At 39.4% G+C, this 16,955-nt stretch overlaps 2 protein-coding genes across 2 annotated transcripts in view; both read left to right on the plus strand.

Annotated features, from left to right (window-relative positions):
* The window catches only part of cnr2 (cannabinoid receptor 2), a 4,672-nt gene extending 2,695 nt beyond the window's left edge, over nucleotides 1-1,977 (plus strand). The window contains 1 exon segment of the mRNA XM_087176316.1: nucleotides 1-1,977. This exon segment is cut by the window's left edge and continues 20 nt beyond it. Within this exon segment, the coding sequence (XP_087032442.1) occupies nucleotides 1-503 (503 nt within the window). The 3' untranslated portion in view covers nucleotides 504-1,977.
* A 2,401-nt stretch (nucleotides 1,978-4,378) lies between these two features.
* On the plus strand, nucleotides 4,379-16,790 carry akirin1 (akirin 1). Its single transcript, XM_023415264.2, has 5 exons — nucleotides 4,379-4,746; nucleotides 13,688-13,834; nucleotides 14,950-15,078; nucleotides 16,098-16,169; nucleotides 16,280-16,790. The coding sequence occupies exons 1-5, from the start codon at nucleotides 4,542-4,544 to the stop codon at nucleotides 16,288-16,290; spliced, it is 564 nt and encodes a 187-aa protein (XP_023271032.1). The 5' UTR covers nucleotides 4,379-4,541; the 3' UTR covers nucleotides 16,291-16,790.
* The last annotated feature ends 165 nt before the right edge of the window (nucleotides 16,791-16,955 follow it).

Here is a 16,955-nt window from a genome sequence, read left to right on the forward strand (position 1 = left end):
CTTACGCTCTCATCCTGTGGAAGGCCCACCGTCATGAATCCTCCATGACAAGCCTCCAGGGAGCAGCAGGGACAGGCCATGCCCGAATGAGGATGGATATCCGGCTGGCTCGTACCTTTGGCCTGATCCTGCTCATACTGGTGGGCTGCTGGCTTCCTGCGCTTTCTTTCATGATAGCTGATGTCTCTGTGATCCTGACCCACACCCAACAGAGGGCCTTCGCCTTTTGCAGCACCCTCTGCCTGCTTAACTCTGCAGTCAATCCACTGCTGTATGCCCTGCGCTGCAGAGAGCTCAGAGTTGCTCTGCTGCAGTTCCTACAAAGGTTCTGTGAGATTGGGAGGTGTAAAATGCCTTCAGAGGACTTAAGCCCAGAACCACCGTCCACAGAGGACAACAACCTCACTTGTATCTCTGAGGAGGAGATGCACAGAACCAGAACCACTCGTCTCCACTCAATCTCAGAAAAGGTCAACAATCAGCAGCTAAATGTCAGCAAATGAAGGATGTGGAGAGTTGAAATGAAGAAGTAGCTATACAGATGGAAAAATGTCTAGGAAATGTTAATGGAAGTGTGATCGTGGTGAAGATGTTGATTAAAATCAAGTGATTGGAGATTAAGAATCAAATCTACAATACCTAATAGTAGGATTCATCGTCATCAAAATATTAGAGCTGGCATAACTTGACTTTTTAAACAAGACTATTGTGGTAAAAACTGAATCACAGTCCTGAATATTTTTAGTACAAGTGATCGGAAACATTAGAAAGTCTATGAAATGTGGGAATTGTGGGACATTTTGTGTTTTACATGCAATTACAACAACTGTAAAACAGTGTATGTAAGGAGAAAACATTAACCCCAAGTATTAGTTTTGTCATCATTACACATTACTTAAATCATAACAATTACAGCATTGGGAATTAGTTAGATTATGTGAACTTTTATCTAATCAATTAGTATGATTAACATGGTGTGATTTCAGTATATAATTATCTATTTGCAAGTAGGACACAAGGAATTTTGTAATGTGTTTTCTGATGATAAGTAGGTCTGGAAGGAAGATTAACTAGTAATATAATTCTGTGGAAATACACCGCTATGCATTTGTTTAGGTCAAGCAAAAGGTTTACTCTATATTGGGCTTTTTTAAGTGAGCTGATGAAATGTGGCCATCTAACCCCTAGCTTTTGACCCTCTGCCTCCCATGTCATTGCTTTAAAGCTCTCACTCCTATAATATTGTGTCCTGTGAACTGAACTGCTGACTTAACTTTTGAGTCCACAACTAGTTGTTCGTATGCTTGCTTATGTTTGAGTGTTCGTCACTGATGTGCAGGAACAGAGGACGCTGTGGGTTGCCTATCCTATCTGCACATGAATGCCAGGACTCCACAAAAGCCCCATGCATGGGAGGATTTCACACAATGTTCACCACATGAATCCAAGCAGTGTGCTGAGGTAAATGAGGCACATGCCAGGAAGAGAAAACGAGCACAGACACTAGAACACTCTTTGCAACAGAGACAACTGGCAGCTGCAGTAAAGCACACACTGACTTAAACTCACAGCTGCACATAAGGTTACAAAAATAGAGAATCACATAGGTCTTGTAACGCTTGCTGATTGTAGGTCAGTGGATAGTATTCAGAACACCTTTAAACCACTGTATCAACTGATTAAGAATAATACTTGACCATATCCTGTTTTGACTCTTTATGTGTTCATATTCAAGCAAATTCCATTAGTTTTACCCATCTGGTGTGTGCAATGAAGTGTATCTGTCTCTGTATCAATCGCGTGAGTAGATCTTTGCTCCCAGAGGTTACATGTTGGATACTGGGAATTTGTGATGCCAGAATTTGGAATAAAAAAAATAAAAAAAAAAAAGAGCAGGAAGATATACTGTTGGTCAAAAGTTTTGGAACACCTCATAATTCAGTGTCTCTGAAAATAAAGCATGGAACCAATGAATAATTGATTTTTCAATGACCTTTCAGTTTTTGGTGACCTAAACTTTATTTTATTTTTTTAACCTTAGGCAGTTTACTGCTTACTTTTTGTATTTCAATAAAAATCTGAAAATTGGGGTGTTTGGGGCAAGAGACTGGAGATGAGAAACAGGAGTACAGTTGCATTTTCATACACACTGTGCTCAAAATTCAACATAAAGGATGATCATACCAGTTTACCAGTAGAAGTTTTACCCTTGTAGAGGTTATAATGTTCAAATTCTGTAGAAACTATAGACAGATGTGATAAGATGTGTTACACTAAGAGGTGGAGAGTTTGTGTTTGTAATATGTAGCCTAATATTTATTGCATTCTAAAAATTGTTGCAATTGTCCTTGAATTTGTTTATGTCTTATAAATGTGTCAATGTCTTAATTTTGGAAATGACTGTTATCAATTATCCAACCATTAATTATTTATATAATTTATGGTAGACTAAATAGTAGTTCATATTTCCACTCCTTATGTAATCATCCCCCCCAGAAAATAAATGAATAAACAAATGAATTAATAAATAAATGAATAAACTCTACAAAGAAACATCTGATCAGTGAAAATCTTCATAGATTTCTATCATTTTTACAAGGAGATGTTAAAATGCAACTTATCTAATTGATAATTGTAAAATACTTCCCAGTAGTATTTCCTTTCAGTAATTCCTCTCCATGGGTAGTTTGATAATTGATTGATTTGCTATCTTGCCCCCAGTTGGCCATTTGCCCAGCTAGCACGGCTTTATGACCAACTCCCACTTAAGAGTCGTTAGTTAGACAGCCGTATTTCCTCACGAATTTACCGGGAACATGCCTCCAAGTCTGTGAGTCTGAGGGTGAATTGGGCCCTGTTCTCCTGCTGCTCTTCAGCCCAGTAGTCACATGACCCCACTTCCAACAGTATGCATTACTATTTAAGTAAGAATATAAGTAACAGATTAAGTAACCTTAATCAAATTAATAAATTGGTGAATAGCTACATACATTTATCATAAGACCCTATAATAATTCCAGTGTTCAATGGAAATTTATTCCCAATCAGTTGTGGGCTAGCAGAAAAAAACCTATAACAGTTATGAATTATGTTCATTATTTAGACAGTTTGTTTATTTATTTAGCTTTGCTCTCGTTCAACATTTGGGCTACTTTGAAGAAGAACTATCACTGTTTCCAGCTCGGACTTCCTTGTTCAATTTTCATTGTACAAGCAGAGACAGCAGAGAAACTCTCTGTATAGAGGACCTTTGGTACAAGTTGGATAATTGAACAAACTGACATTTAGGTGCGCTGAATTTAATAGCATGCCTTCATTAAATGGGGCAATAACACACGCAAATGGTTAACAGCGTTTGGGCAGTATTGGCTAACGAAGAACGAGCTCACAAACGTCAACATGTTTTTGCACTAAGCACAAGACAATGAAATTAGGCAATACCCCCTAAACTGGCATTTCTCATTATACAACGTAAAGAACTGCAGAAGAATTATACTTCATGCACGGACCCTCAGCTGGCATTTTTCATTATATAACATGAGCAACTGCAGAAGAATTATACTTGATGCACGGATAGGGAACGCAGTTACTCAAATGCCACAGTTAAAAAACAATACAACAGTTAAAAAACAATACAACATATAACACGCGATTTCTGCAGTCTGAAAAGATGCAGAGCGCAGCTGCACCTTACTGTGCTTACCCCTTTTACAATGCATTTCCAAACAATTGCACAAAAACAAACAAACTTAGGCTACAGTATACTGTACCATTTCACACCTACACTGATGTGGTTTTCTGATCATACATTTTTATATCTGTTCAATAAATCATTTTTAAACATTTAACTATTTAAAACTTACCAAGTGTGCTACATGTTTTCAGCTAGCTAATATCCATCAATAATGTATCCACAAACCTTGTGTTTGGTTTTCAAGGGTCATAAATAGACAAAAATAGAACATGGGGATGTTTGTTGTTGACAGACATTAAAAAAATAATAAAATCTTGTTTTTCTTAAGGAGATTAAAGTCTAACATCACTGGAGGTCACTTTTAATCTACCTGAGTTACCTGACCACCACCACCAGACGTCTCGTGAACCTTCAATTTGAGTTCAACGGAAAGCGAGCAACAACAACAATAGGGTTGGGCAGCAAGAAAATACGGCGTAAAAATGGCGAATAGATCACAAAAGCACAACTGATTCTAGTATTTATTACGTATTGAATGAATGAAAAGTAATAGTCGATAACAACTGTAATTCAAATAATTGGACATCAAAATAATATGTTTTAAATATTTAAAACCCCCCTCTTTCTTCTAATGGTAGGCTCTGCCATTGTGACGTTTTAAAAATTCAGAAAGCAGGCTCGGTCGTTGGCTCACCACTCAGAGAAGAAAATCCGTTGTTGTGGAGAGGAAGAAAGACTGAACACATTCGAGAAACGTTAAACGTACAAAGTACGACCGTTAAACCCCCAGTTTTTGCGGGTCGTTTTTTCTCCAACTTATTTTGTTTCCCCGTTTTGTTTAGCTAACATGGCTTGTGGAGCTACGTTAAAACGGTCGATGGAGTTTGAGGCCCTCCTCAGTCCCCAGTCTCCCAAACGGAGAAGGTGCAATCCACTACCGGGGACTCCTGGCACTCCGTCCCCGCAAAGATGCAACCTCCGTCCCCCAGTCGACAGCCCAACGCATTCGATGTCTCCTACGGCCTTAGGAGGCGAACACAGGCTCACCCCAGGTATGAAATTAAACCAGATTTAGCGTCTTTTTCTGCGTTTCAGGGTGGGTGTCATGGGGGAGGGGGTTTGGGTGGAGTGGAATGGAATGGATAGCTAGCTTGTTGAGAGAATCAGAATGGGGGTTGGAGGCTAAACGTTAGCCCGGCTAAGCTAACGTCAGGAAGGCGAACGTCGTCGCTTAGTTCCCGATGCAGACAATTTTAATCATCGTAATTAAAATCAGTAGACGCAAAAGGTAGAAGTGGCTCTATAGGTATTTGTTGGTGGCCTCTTGCCAGCTCATTGTATTGTGGCATAGTTGGCTGAGTTAGCTTACATAGGCTAATGTTGATTCGTTAATGAAAATATTAACGTAGAGAAGTTTTTTCCTTAGTTAAACCAAATACTATGTCTAGCACTGGGAAAGTTGAATATAGCTATATTACTGCCATAATCAGATTTACCGTAACCATCTGCAGCTTTGGTGTGGGTTAATTAATATACAGATATATTTCATTAAACATTAATTTGAAAACTGGAACAAAAGATCCTGCTTATACTCTTAACACTTGGGTGACAACCTAGCCTGTTGGCTTTCCTGACAAGACAAATGGCATCACAGCAGCAGGCAAATCATCACAGGCTGCTAATTAGGAACTGTCTGGGTAATGTACCTTTGCTTTAGCACCACAATCGTCTTGCATAGAGGTGGGGGTTATCATTATGCACCATAACCATTTCTGTTCCTCTTAAGGCCTGGAAGGCATTGTTCATTTCCTTTATGCCTGCACTCTTCTCTACCGTTGACATGAAAGTGCAGCTCCGCTGTGAGCATCGGACGTTGTGGGTCGCATATAACACTAGCTTCAGTAGACACAAGATAATTACATAGATGTCTCCACTGCTATCCAGTAGCTTATTGTATGTGCCAGTCACTGAGGTATGAGCAGCATGACAGTAGTGATGCCTAATCCTTGGACTTTTTGAATTCTAATTAATGCAATTGCTCGAAGTCCTCAAATTCATTTGAGAGAAAAAAATGTGAGAGGGTTACAAGACTGAGAAAGCTCTGCTAACTGTACTAAGCCCTGTTGTTAACTCCTACATTAACATTATGTGCCTATTGCACAGCATATCATAAAGTGCAGGGTTACCTCAGGATCCCTGTTAACCCTCCTGTTGTTGTGAAGTTTGTCTTCCATCTTGCCACCAAATAATAACAATTCCAATGACAGTGAAGAAATCAGTAATGCATAGATGCATTCCTCATAACCAGTTTTTATAGGCATGTAACTGCTTGGACAAATTGTTCCATCCCTAATAAGCACCCAGTGACTGTGTTGAGCTGCATGTCTCCTCCTACTTCAAGTGGTTAAATTGAAAGAGGTTTAAATCTCCTTATTTCTAACTTTATTTTTTTTAATTCTAGATTATCAATGGCTGTCAGGCAGCACCCCCCTTAATTCTGTGCTCTTTGACTTGGTTTCTGTTGTCATTCTTCATGGAAGATTTACCTGCAGTGATGAGGTAGAATGTCTTGTGTTACCTGAAAAAAGAAAGTGAAATGTAAGCTGTCAGTCAGGATTATTTTCATTGAAACAAACTAATAAGAGCCCATACACTCCCAATTTGCACAGTGTATCTGTGGCATCATTTATTAAAACAAAGGGCAAAGCATGGTCTCTGTCGTTTCTGGCTTAGCACTGTAAGAAAAAATGTGCTTCATGGTGCACATCAGTGCAAGATGATAATGGGGTGGCGCACATCCCTATCCCCTCTTACACAGTCTGTTCAAGGGGGGAATGTCGTGCCTTTATTCCGCTTTGGCATTCTGCATTAAAGGTAACACAGAATGGGCGGGCAGCGTTGTTCCGGCATCAATCTGGCAGCAATGGTAGGTGCAAAGCCAGATCCACATGTGTTTAAAAAAAAAAAAAAAAAAAAAAAAAAAAAAAAGGCATGGCATGATGTGACAGACGCCAAAGCTATTGCATTACACGTCACACCTCTGACTCCGAAAAGCCGGCATGCGATCTAAAATCACACTCTGAGGTGGCATCGGGCCAGCTTTGTTGGTTCAGTGTAAACAAGCAAAGGCGGCGTATCGAGGAGTCGTCTTAACAGCAATATAGCGAGATCTCTGTATAAAAGTGGCTACTCGAAGAGAAAGCCAGGAAAGGTTTTGGATATTGATGTCATCACAATTGGCTTCATGTAAAAAGCATTTATTTCTTCTGGTGATCTGTGTAAGTGTATTTTGTTTCCAAAAAAGGTGCAAGGCAGTTCCATGAAGTTGCTCTCTCTTGGAGATGAAGACATATTTTCTTGCCCCTGTTGTTGTTCATGCAATTTATGCAATCTGACTTGCTTATTATGTTTCTTCAACAGGGATGTGTTTACATTGTAGCTATGTTGCGTATTAGTACACAAAATGAATCATTAGGATCAGTTTATTTGAGGTTGTCTGGACTGACGTTGCTTATCTAGACTGGACTTTACGTTAAGAATCTAACAGGCCTTCAGTGTGTTCCATTTCTTTCAGACCCTGACTGCCTAGCTGAATTATAGCGCAGCAGCTGCATGGGTAAAGTACTGTAGATTTATCTGCTGTAGACATGAGGTCCAGAAACCAGGTATTATGCTCACCTTCACCCAGAAAGAGGCCCCTCATGGGACTAGTGCAGTGAGCCTGCCTTTCTGCTGTGGTTTGCCAAGTGAAAGCAGTTTTGTTTTTAGCGAAAGGTCAGCCGTCATCCCGCCCACTTGTCTCTACATACACTTGCTTTCCAGCTAGTCAGGTTTGCTTGTGGTGAACAGGGCTGTGTGTGTAGGCGAAAAACAGGGATATGACAATATTAGGTAATTTCTTCATTGTATAGATAGGATCACTCTCTCCATTTTCCTCTGCCTCATTCTTATGCTGCCAGTCTGGGCTTGTGCTCTGGTAAAAATTCCCCAAGATGACAGATGAGCCTGGTGTTTTCCTTGGATATGATGTTGAAAGTTGAAAGGCTAGGCTGGCTGACTCTTCTCTGGTTTACAGCTTGGACAGAAAGGTGCGCAGGTCATAGTTCAGACCTAAAACCTGGGTCATGCTGCAAAAGTATTCAAGCATTATGGGCTAAACATAGCCTGCTCTATGGTCAGCAAGTCAGGAAGCAGTAACAATGGAATTTGTACATGAATTACTAAAACACAGTACAGAGAAATCTTTTAGCAGTGAACAGATAATTTCATTTTGCAATGGCAATTGGTGGGAATGCTTCGATCCAACGCTTTCTCTCCCGATACTGCATACCAATACTGATGCTTGTGCTCTTTTTTTTTTTTTTTTTTTTTTTTTTTTTTTTTTTTTTTTTTTTTTTCAAAATTTTAATTTTATATCTCTCACTGTGTCCATCCCTGGCAATAGTGGTCCTTGCTAAAGTTTCTGGAAATTCAAGACCCTGTTGATGGGTAAAATAACCAGATGTCAGTGTCTTTCTTTTTTCCTCCATTGAAACAAATACATGATCAATAAAGGCAAGTCATTACATGTGTGCAAAATATGGTGCAGGGGCGGCTACCATGGTAGAAATATAGTGTATAACAATCTACTTGTATACTCTTGACCAGTCTTATGTGGATTAAATCAAGGTTGCCATCATTTCAGAATATATGAAGTTTATTCCTCCAAAAAACAATTCAGTGGTAGCTTATCAAGCATGTAATAAGTAGAGGCGGGCAGCTTGCTAATAAAAACCATATACATCATTAGTGGATATTGTTGTTAAAAAGTGGACAAGTACTCTCTCTCAGATTTTAGACCACTTAATGCTAGCCCTACCCGAGTTAATCAATAGTGTCTGGAAATAATTTATTCTGTGGCAATTGTCTTGATAGTCCATGGTTAGGGTTATTAGGGTTGATATTTCTGCTGTTTTTAAACTAATAGCCATCATTCTTAAATCTTTTACTGCAGATCGGTAACTTAAACTGACCCCTAATACATCAAACCTCCTTCCTGGCAGTTGGGATATTTGAAACCCACCTCCCCCAACAATCATGTAGCAGGGGAGGGTGAAATGAAATGAGTCAGCTTTGTTTTCTCTCCAACACCATGTCCAATCTATCAGGCCGATCTCCTGTCGTATTCACTGTTTGGCCTGTGCCTAAGCTTTTTAGCCAAGGCTTTCTCCGCTGTGTTCCTGTGGCTCCCGGAAGTCTCTGTGATTGATTACTTGGCCTGGTTGTGGCAGGGTCATTGTTGCCAAGCAACGACCAGAGTTGAGCTACCAGTAGTTGGCAGAAACTAGAAGTGGCAGGCAGCAGGAGAGGGTTTTCATTTGTAAGTCAGATGAAGCCAGGAGTAATGATAATCGTCTGTCGGTCATGAATGTCTAACAGTGTTCAACTCGTTTAAATCAGAAATCTGAATTTACTACATTCACTATGCAGGAGATAAACATTCAACCACCTCAACCCATTCATGAGACTGCTGTCATAGGTTAATCTCTTGTCTGCATTTAGAGACTGAAGTCTGCAACTGTGTTTATACTTAGTGTTTTATCAACACTAAATTACAGAAATACACAGAATTATGGTACCAAACAAAGTTAGATTTGGAGCCACCATGCTCTTTCTTGCTCACCTGCTTATACAGTCTGTGTTTTAACAACAATCACACTGGGTTCCCATTTGTAATACAGGGTTTCCCCCAGGAAATTTTTAAACAGAGGTTGTAAGATCTGCCATACCCATTCTCTGTACAAAAACATCATCAAAAAATAAAACATCACCCTGCTAGGAGGTACTAGTAGTGTGATGTTTTGTTTTTACTCAATTAACCCCTGAATTCTAGGTTTGTGATACTTGGGGGCTGATTGTGGGGACATCAACCTAATTTCTCTCTGATCTTATTTTACTATAAAAATACCTGTGTAATTATATAGTTGTTGTTCTTCTTGTTGTTTTCTTTCCGTTGAAAAGCCGGGGTTAGATATAGGTAGGGCTTCACCTGTCACTTCTTGTAATTATTGATTAACCTGCTGATTAATCTTTCAGGAAATTGCTTAGACTATATAATGTCCAAATTCAGTGAGAATGCCCATCACAATTGCTCAGAGCTGATGGTCACATATTCAATGTTTGTTTTGCCAGATTTACATTAAAAAAAAACCCCAAAGATATGTCGTGTACAGTAATATAAAACTGAAAAAAACGGCAAATCTTCATACTTGGAGCTGTAAACTGAATATTAGGTAATTTTTCTTTATTGCTGTGTATTTTCTGTCAATCTAGTAAGCTGCTAATCATCATTGTCAGCTCTAGTTTGAGCCCCTTCATGGGTTGGGGATGACGTTGATCTGTGCAGTGACATAGTTCTATTAAGAGTGAAAAGCCCAGTGGTAGCTAAACAAACAGAGTCTGTTGGATTAGGACCCTGTATTGTTGATACTGGAAGCTTTCAGAGGCCACATGCAGCAAGAGGAAGGGTCTCAGTTAAGGCACCAGTTCAGTAATGCATGACCACATATAACAGCTTTGTTAAAATGACTAGAATGAGAGAAATTATCTTATTTTTATAGCACATTTCAAGCTAGGAGTGCTTTCCAGGGCATGAAAATGGCATAAGAGAAGCTAGCCAAACAAGCTTACTGGAGAGTAGGCTGAAGTGGCAACATGGCCTCTAACTCTCCCTCCCCACCCAAGATAAATGAGGCACAGTTCCTAGATAGAGGTTCAACATGTATAGCGACTTCACGTGTGAATTTTGCTAGATAAAGTCCCTCTTCTACATTTCGTTATCAGCTCTGGTTGAGGCCATGGTGTTTTTCTGTTGTTTTTCCAAGGACGTTTTTGAACATTAACCTTTTATAATCAGATATGTGTGGTGCAGTCTGTGACCCATGTTTAAGCTGTTTTGACACTGGACAGCAAGGCAGCATAAGATTCAGCCTAATGAGGAACATGATCTAGAGATAAGTAGCTAACCAATGTGCAGGGACCACATTTTCATGACCCATCATAGCTTTATGCACATGCACCACCTGTATTGTGTTGTTTTGTATTTTATTTAAGTCCGTACCTGTGAATTTTCACATTGATTTAAAAAATCTACTGAAAATTATGGGGCTGTCACTAACAGTCATTTTCATCATTGATTACTTTGACCATTATTTTCTTGATTAATAATTTTTTGGTCTATAAAACATATTAAAAAAATACGAAAAATGCCAATCACAATCACAGTAGAGTACTAGGTGACATTATTAAATGTATGTTTTTGTCCAACATCCTCAAAATATTAAATATACTATCAAGAAATGCAGCAAACTCTAACAATTAAAAAGCTGAACCTGAAGTTTTGCTGTTTTTTCATGTAAAACAGTTAACTAGTTATCAAAATTGTTTATTTTTAGCCAATTCTATCAATCAACCAATTGCACATGCTTCACTATACTGATAACTGCTTTCTAAAGCACTTTGTAAGTTTTGAAATTGACATCCTTCCTCACAGGCATCCACTGTCTCATTAATTTTATTGTGGTTTTTATAATGTCATGGTGGAAGTACGTTTGTGAGCAGGGACAGTTTCAAATCTTTTTTGGTGTGCCCAAATGCATGAAAGACAGTGACATCTTTGAGGACCTTAGCATTACCTGCAAGCCACCATCTTTGTAATGCAAGAAACAAGTAAATTTATATGACAATTTTCATATTTTGTGTTTAAGGCTGGGCCAATGGGTTTGGTTTTTCTGACAACATACTGTAAAATGTGAATGCCAGAGCACAGATTTCTGTTTTCTGTCCTTATTTACAGCTTGGGTAGATGAAATAATTGTGACACCAAGATGAATACAGAGATAGAAAGCAAATTTGGAAAGAAAACAACCCTCAATCACATCCCTGAATGCACAACAGACTATCAAACCTGCTGTTGTTGCTGTTTTTTACATTGTTAAGCTCCAGCTTCAAAGTCAGAGTAACATTAAACAAATTTAAGTTTCCATATATCCTAAATATAAGAGCAGATAATTGTCTTAAGTACATGTACTTACAGGTATTTTTTCAGGAAAATGGGAGCTGCGATTATCATGAATATATCAGGGCTGTACTATCCGTTGCAGTCGAGTATCGCATAGATCCTTCTAGACAAATATGTACATCCACAAAAACTTCAAGAATATGTTCAACCATTACACAGGCCTCAGAAGAATGAGAGGCTTTTACTTTGTTACAGCTTAGTAAAGAACTGACTTAAGTTGCAGCTTAGACATGAGCCTTTTCACCAGCTGCAGCTTGGCATGATGTCGACGTCATGAAAAACTTCGGAAGAGAAGTGAAAGTAATACAGTCACAAGATCAGAAAGTGTGTTGAGTCAGCTGTGTGCGTGTGTGTTTGCTACAGCTGTAGTTGGTATGTTAATGTCAGACCTCTACTTCCTGTCAATGAATGTTTTGTTTTGGAGCCCATTTTAAGTGTCAGATAGCACAGAGGAAGTGAGCATCACTAGTTTATCTTAAAAATACTGTGGACAATTAAGTCTTCCTGCAGTAGTCCCGGTTGATGCTAGAATACATTCAACATTGTATGGATGTGGTTGTGGTGGGTGTAGTATTGAAAGAACATACATTGAAGACTAATATTTGAAAATACTGGTAGTTTCATTCCTTCAGTGAATCACTGGTCAACTCATTGAATATAAAGCAATATCCTGGGACAATCACTACAAGATAGATTTTAAATGGCTTTAATCAATAGTAGCTTTTCATGATCAAAATCATGACTTAAACAGAACACTGCACATTAGGCCCTTGAAACCCTAAAATGTTTGTTCTTAATGATGGTTGTATTATAATTAGTAGAGGTTCACAACATTGTTTGCATGTTTATTTATTATTATTGAAACTAGTGAGAGAGCCTGGAATGCATCTTGTGTACAAGCCCACTGGGCCCCCACTGGTTGGAACAAGAGATATCATTTTTTCTTTGCCAATTCCGATACCTGGACTTGTGTATCGGCTGATACCGATTCTGTACCAATGTGTTCAAAGTTTTGTTTTTTGTTTTTTTTTTAGCTTAGCTTAATCTGCTAAATACGACTAACCCAGTATGGGCGTGATATGATAGCTGTATGGCATGGCTCAAGTTAAACCCCTTGTAAAACATGATCTAATACATGAATGCCATAGAGTCTCTCTCTTTTTTTACAGTTGAAACTGCTTATAGTAATCATAGTATACACAAATGCTGTTTAAATTATTTGCTTATACTAATGAAGTAGTTCACTTACAGTGATCATTGTGAGTCTTTTCATATTTGACAACATATGGAAAAAGAATTTGAAACTGTTGTAGCCTGTGTCTGCAAGCTGTCATATGATGAGGCGCACTGACTTATTTCTTGGACTGTCTCTCATATCATCTCCCTGTGTGTGTTTCTCACTCACTGACTCGCAATAATTGGCTGAGTAGCATCATGTGACCAGTGCCATAAAAGCTAGAAAAGCTACACCGGTTAGAAGGGAAAAGCTCTGTCAAAATGTAATAGTTCTCAATAAGTTATAGGTCCAGATCTGGATAGGACAGCATCTGGGTCTGGACGTGAACTGCAGTCCACCTATTAGTGACTTTGGCCAATGGCTAATGTTACTCTATTTGCCAGGAATCAATTCTTCTCCACCGCTCTATAACAGTAGCTGCCACTGATTGCCAGAGCAGCTTCCTGTGTAGGCTACTGTTTTAGACCAGCGAAAAATAATTGATTTCAGGGAAAACTGCTGTTTTATCTGGGTGAAACAATAAATCAAAATATCAGATTGGTGCATATAGACTCGCGAACTCACCAATTCCTGGTCCAGTATTTTAGGCATTTCCAATACCAGTATCACAATCGGAGCAACTTTTGCTGGAACATATGTGAGTGAGCACTTTCTGTCCATTTAGTTTTTGACCTTGTTCCTGTTTGCTTCCTTACAGAGCAGATTTTCCAGAACCTCCGTCAGGAGTACAGCCGGATCCAGAGGCGGCGGCAGCTGGAAGGGGCCTTCAACCAGGCTGAGGCCTGTAGCTCCAGTGACGCTCCCAGCCCCAGTTCATCCCTTAACGCTCCCAGCTCCCCACCAGGTAGGAGAATTTACTGTAGACTTTACACAAATCCATACACTTTTTTTTATTTTTATGAGGACTACAACTCCAGAAGCCATGTCTTCTGGTCTCATACATACTATATTGGTTCAAATGTAAGGAATCACCATTCCAAATGTATAGATTCTTTAAGGTTAGTTGTAGATTGAACTAGGGCCATGTATACAGTTTAGAATTTCCTCTCTTTTGCTGCCGACTGCAGAGTACCATAACCTTTTAGTCATTTGTTGACAGTTTACAAACATTCAGATTTGTAACAACATAATCGCAGAAGAAAGGGGCTCTGAAAAGTCACTAATTCAAGCAGCAAAGCCAGTAAGTTTGCAACACAGCCTGTAAACACCCCCTGATGACATAATAAACTCTTTGCACCAATTCATTTCGAACAAGCAACGTCAAATGGGGAAACTCCAGCACTCGGTCAGTTGCAGACATTCACGTTTTTGGCGCTGGCCCCACTGTTGCAGTCCAACTACAGCATAATTGATCATTCATATTAACAAACATGGCATATTTTCTTTTTGCTTCTGCTCCTCATTGTAAACACATTTGTGCTGCAATAACAGTGGAGCAGTTTGACGTGTGAAGCACAATTTTGTAGTTAAGGTGTGAGATGTAATGCAAGTCCCAGGCCTTCAGAATCCTGTGCTTCTTTCCTTTCACTCTCCAGAACGCTCTCATACATCACACTGACTGGACTGTTGCTAACTCTGCTTCTTTCTGTCTCTGAGACTGCTGTTAAACCTTCATCCTTGCCCTGCCATCCTTGCCTGTGATTTACAAACATTTTAGTCTAACCAACTCATAGCAGACCTCAAAGACCACTGGGTAATGAATCACCTCACTAGAAGTGGCTCCAGGTGTGCTGTGATGGACACATTGATGGGACTCAGAGAAAGGGACAACATTAGTGCTGCATGACCCCATTGGTCATGCAGAGCTGAGGGACAACGCAGAACAAAGCTGTAAATGTGCACCTGGCTGAGCACCTATTTTTGGAGAGAGGACAGTTCTGCTAAGGTGACTTATCATTGCACAGGAGAGGTTTGTAATTCAGCCTTTTTTTAAAGCTGATCTGATTCTGTGTTTCACAGGTGCCTCAAGGAAGGACCAGCCTTCGTTCACACTGAGGCAGGTGAGCTACCTGTGTGAGCGCCTGCTCAAAGATCATGAGGAGAAGATCCGGGAGGAGTACGAACAGATCCTTAACACAAAACTTGCAGGTAAAAATCCTTCTTGTTTTAAAAATAAATAAAATATAAAAAACCCCAGGACTTTGATTTCAAAACTCACAATTCACCTGGTCCAAATGTTTTACATTCTGGCAGTGAAGATCAGTAAAAGTGTGACTGTAATGAGAAACATCCTTCCCCCTCCCTTTTGAGAATCTTTTCGCATCATATCTGATAACTTCTGCAGTGCTGGCATCCATGGCTTCCTCAGGGTTTATATGAGCTTCTAAATGCCAAGTCTGTAAATGGGCAGGGAATGAATTATAGCAGCTGGAGTGAACAAGTGCCATAAAATAAGTCAATTCTGTTTAGCCACTGACGCAAGGCTGTAGGTACTGAGAGTATGTCCATGTTAAGCCAGTTATATTTTTAAAAACATAATCTTTTTTTTTTATCTCTTTTTAGGCCTTCTGTCTGCACTAAGCTAATGTTTTCCTTACCCAATAACAGAACCTGTCCAAAATGGATTGTAGAGTGTATAAATGTCAATGCAGATCTGTCATTAAACTACTTTTTGTTGATTTTGTCAGATGACTTCAGCACAGCAACTTTAGCATGGCTGCTGGTCAATATCATTTATTAGCCACAATTGTTCTTTTTTCTGACAACAGAAACTGTAATTAAGAACAACTACTGTATATGATGGGATTGATTGTATGGAAACAGAGTATAGGTAATCACAGAAAGCAGGAGGAGACTGATCATAGGTTTAACAAGCTGAGACTTGAGAGCCTTACCAGATGTTGACTCTGATGTGCAGTCTTGTTGTTTGCCAACTGAAAAGAGGATGAAGTGAAAGGAAAGATTTACATTTTCCTGTTCACGTGTTTCAGTGTGGACAGAGATCTATGCAAAAAGACCTGGTATCACTGCTGTGGATGCAAGTCACTTTGACACAAAACTGTTATGATAATTAGTCGGCTTAGTGTGGACATACACTCAGTCATCTGCTCCATTTGGTGTTTGAAACTACAGCACACAGCTTCATTTCCACCTCCTTCTCCTTCCAGAACAATATGAATCTTTTGTGAAATTTACACAAGACCAGATCATGCGAAGATACGGAGCCCGGCCTGCTAGTTGTGAGTATCGTAAACCATTTTCTTCTACGTGAATATTTTTTGTTTAATCGGTGTTCAGAGTTTAGGATCATCTGCTGGTTTTACAATATCAATCATTTCATGTGTTTCAGATGTCTCCTGAACTCGCGTGGATTAGATCCCAGCTTCCTCCCACAAGATGGCTGCTCTTCCACTGCCCTCTTCCACTTGATTTTCATTTTACTCCCCTATTTTTTCCCTTCCATCTCAAACTGTTTGGGTGCCATGGTTTATCCAGTTTTTAATCCAAAAGTTGATTTCTTACTTCAAAACTATTGCTGCTGGCCAAAAGTTAGAATCTGAAAGATAAACTATGTATGAAGCCCTCCCTTTTTTGCCCTTTTTCTTGTTGATATGCTCTTTCTTAAAATCCTGACTAAAGCAGATCTGTGTCAAATCTCTTGCCGGTGCTGTAGAAAAAGCTTATTGGCTCATATGATCATTCTGTATAACCTTCCAGCAGCTGTATGTAATGGCTCCTTCTTCTCACGTTGTCCCACATTTCTTTCCCCCCACCTCGACCCCACTCCCTCCTCACAACTCTTTACCTGAGAATGTGGATTTTTCTCCCTTTTGAAAAAAATAAAAGTTCTGTGATTAAAATCTGTTGTCTGGCAAGTTGATTTAAATAGAACTTTGTATTTTTAGCAATATGGGTAATGGCAAAAACAATATCAACACAAGGTCAGTAGTGGTAGCTATTCTTGGGATTTCGATTGTATCACGTTCTTCATCAGTAGATGAGTTGGCTCAAATGAAATGGGACTT

The sequence above is a fragment of the Seriola lalandi genome, unplaced genomic scaffold (assembly GCF_002814215.2).
Source record: "Seriola lalandi dorsalis isolate HSWRI2012SDOR001 ecotype SW California unplaced genomic scaffold, Sedor1 jcf7180002054546, whole genome shotgun sequence".
Lineage (NCBI taxonomy): Eukaryota > Metazoa > Chordata > Actinopteri > Carangiformes > Carangidae > Seriola > Seriola lalandi.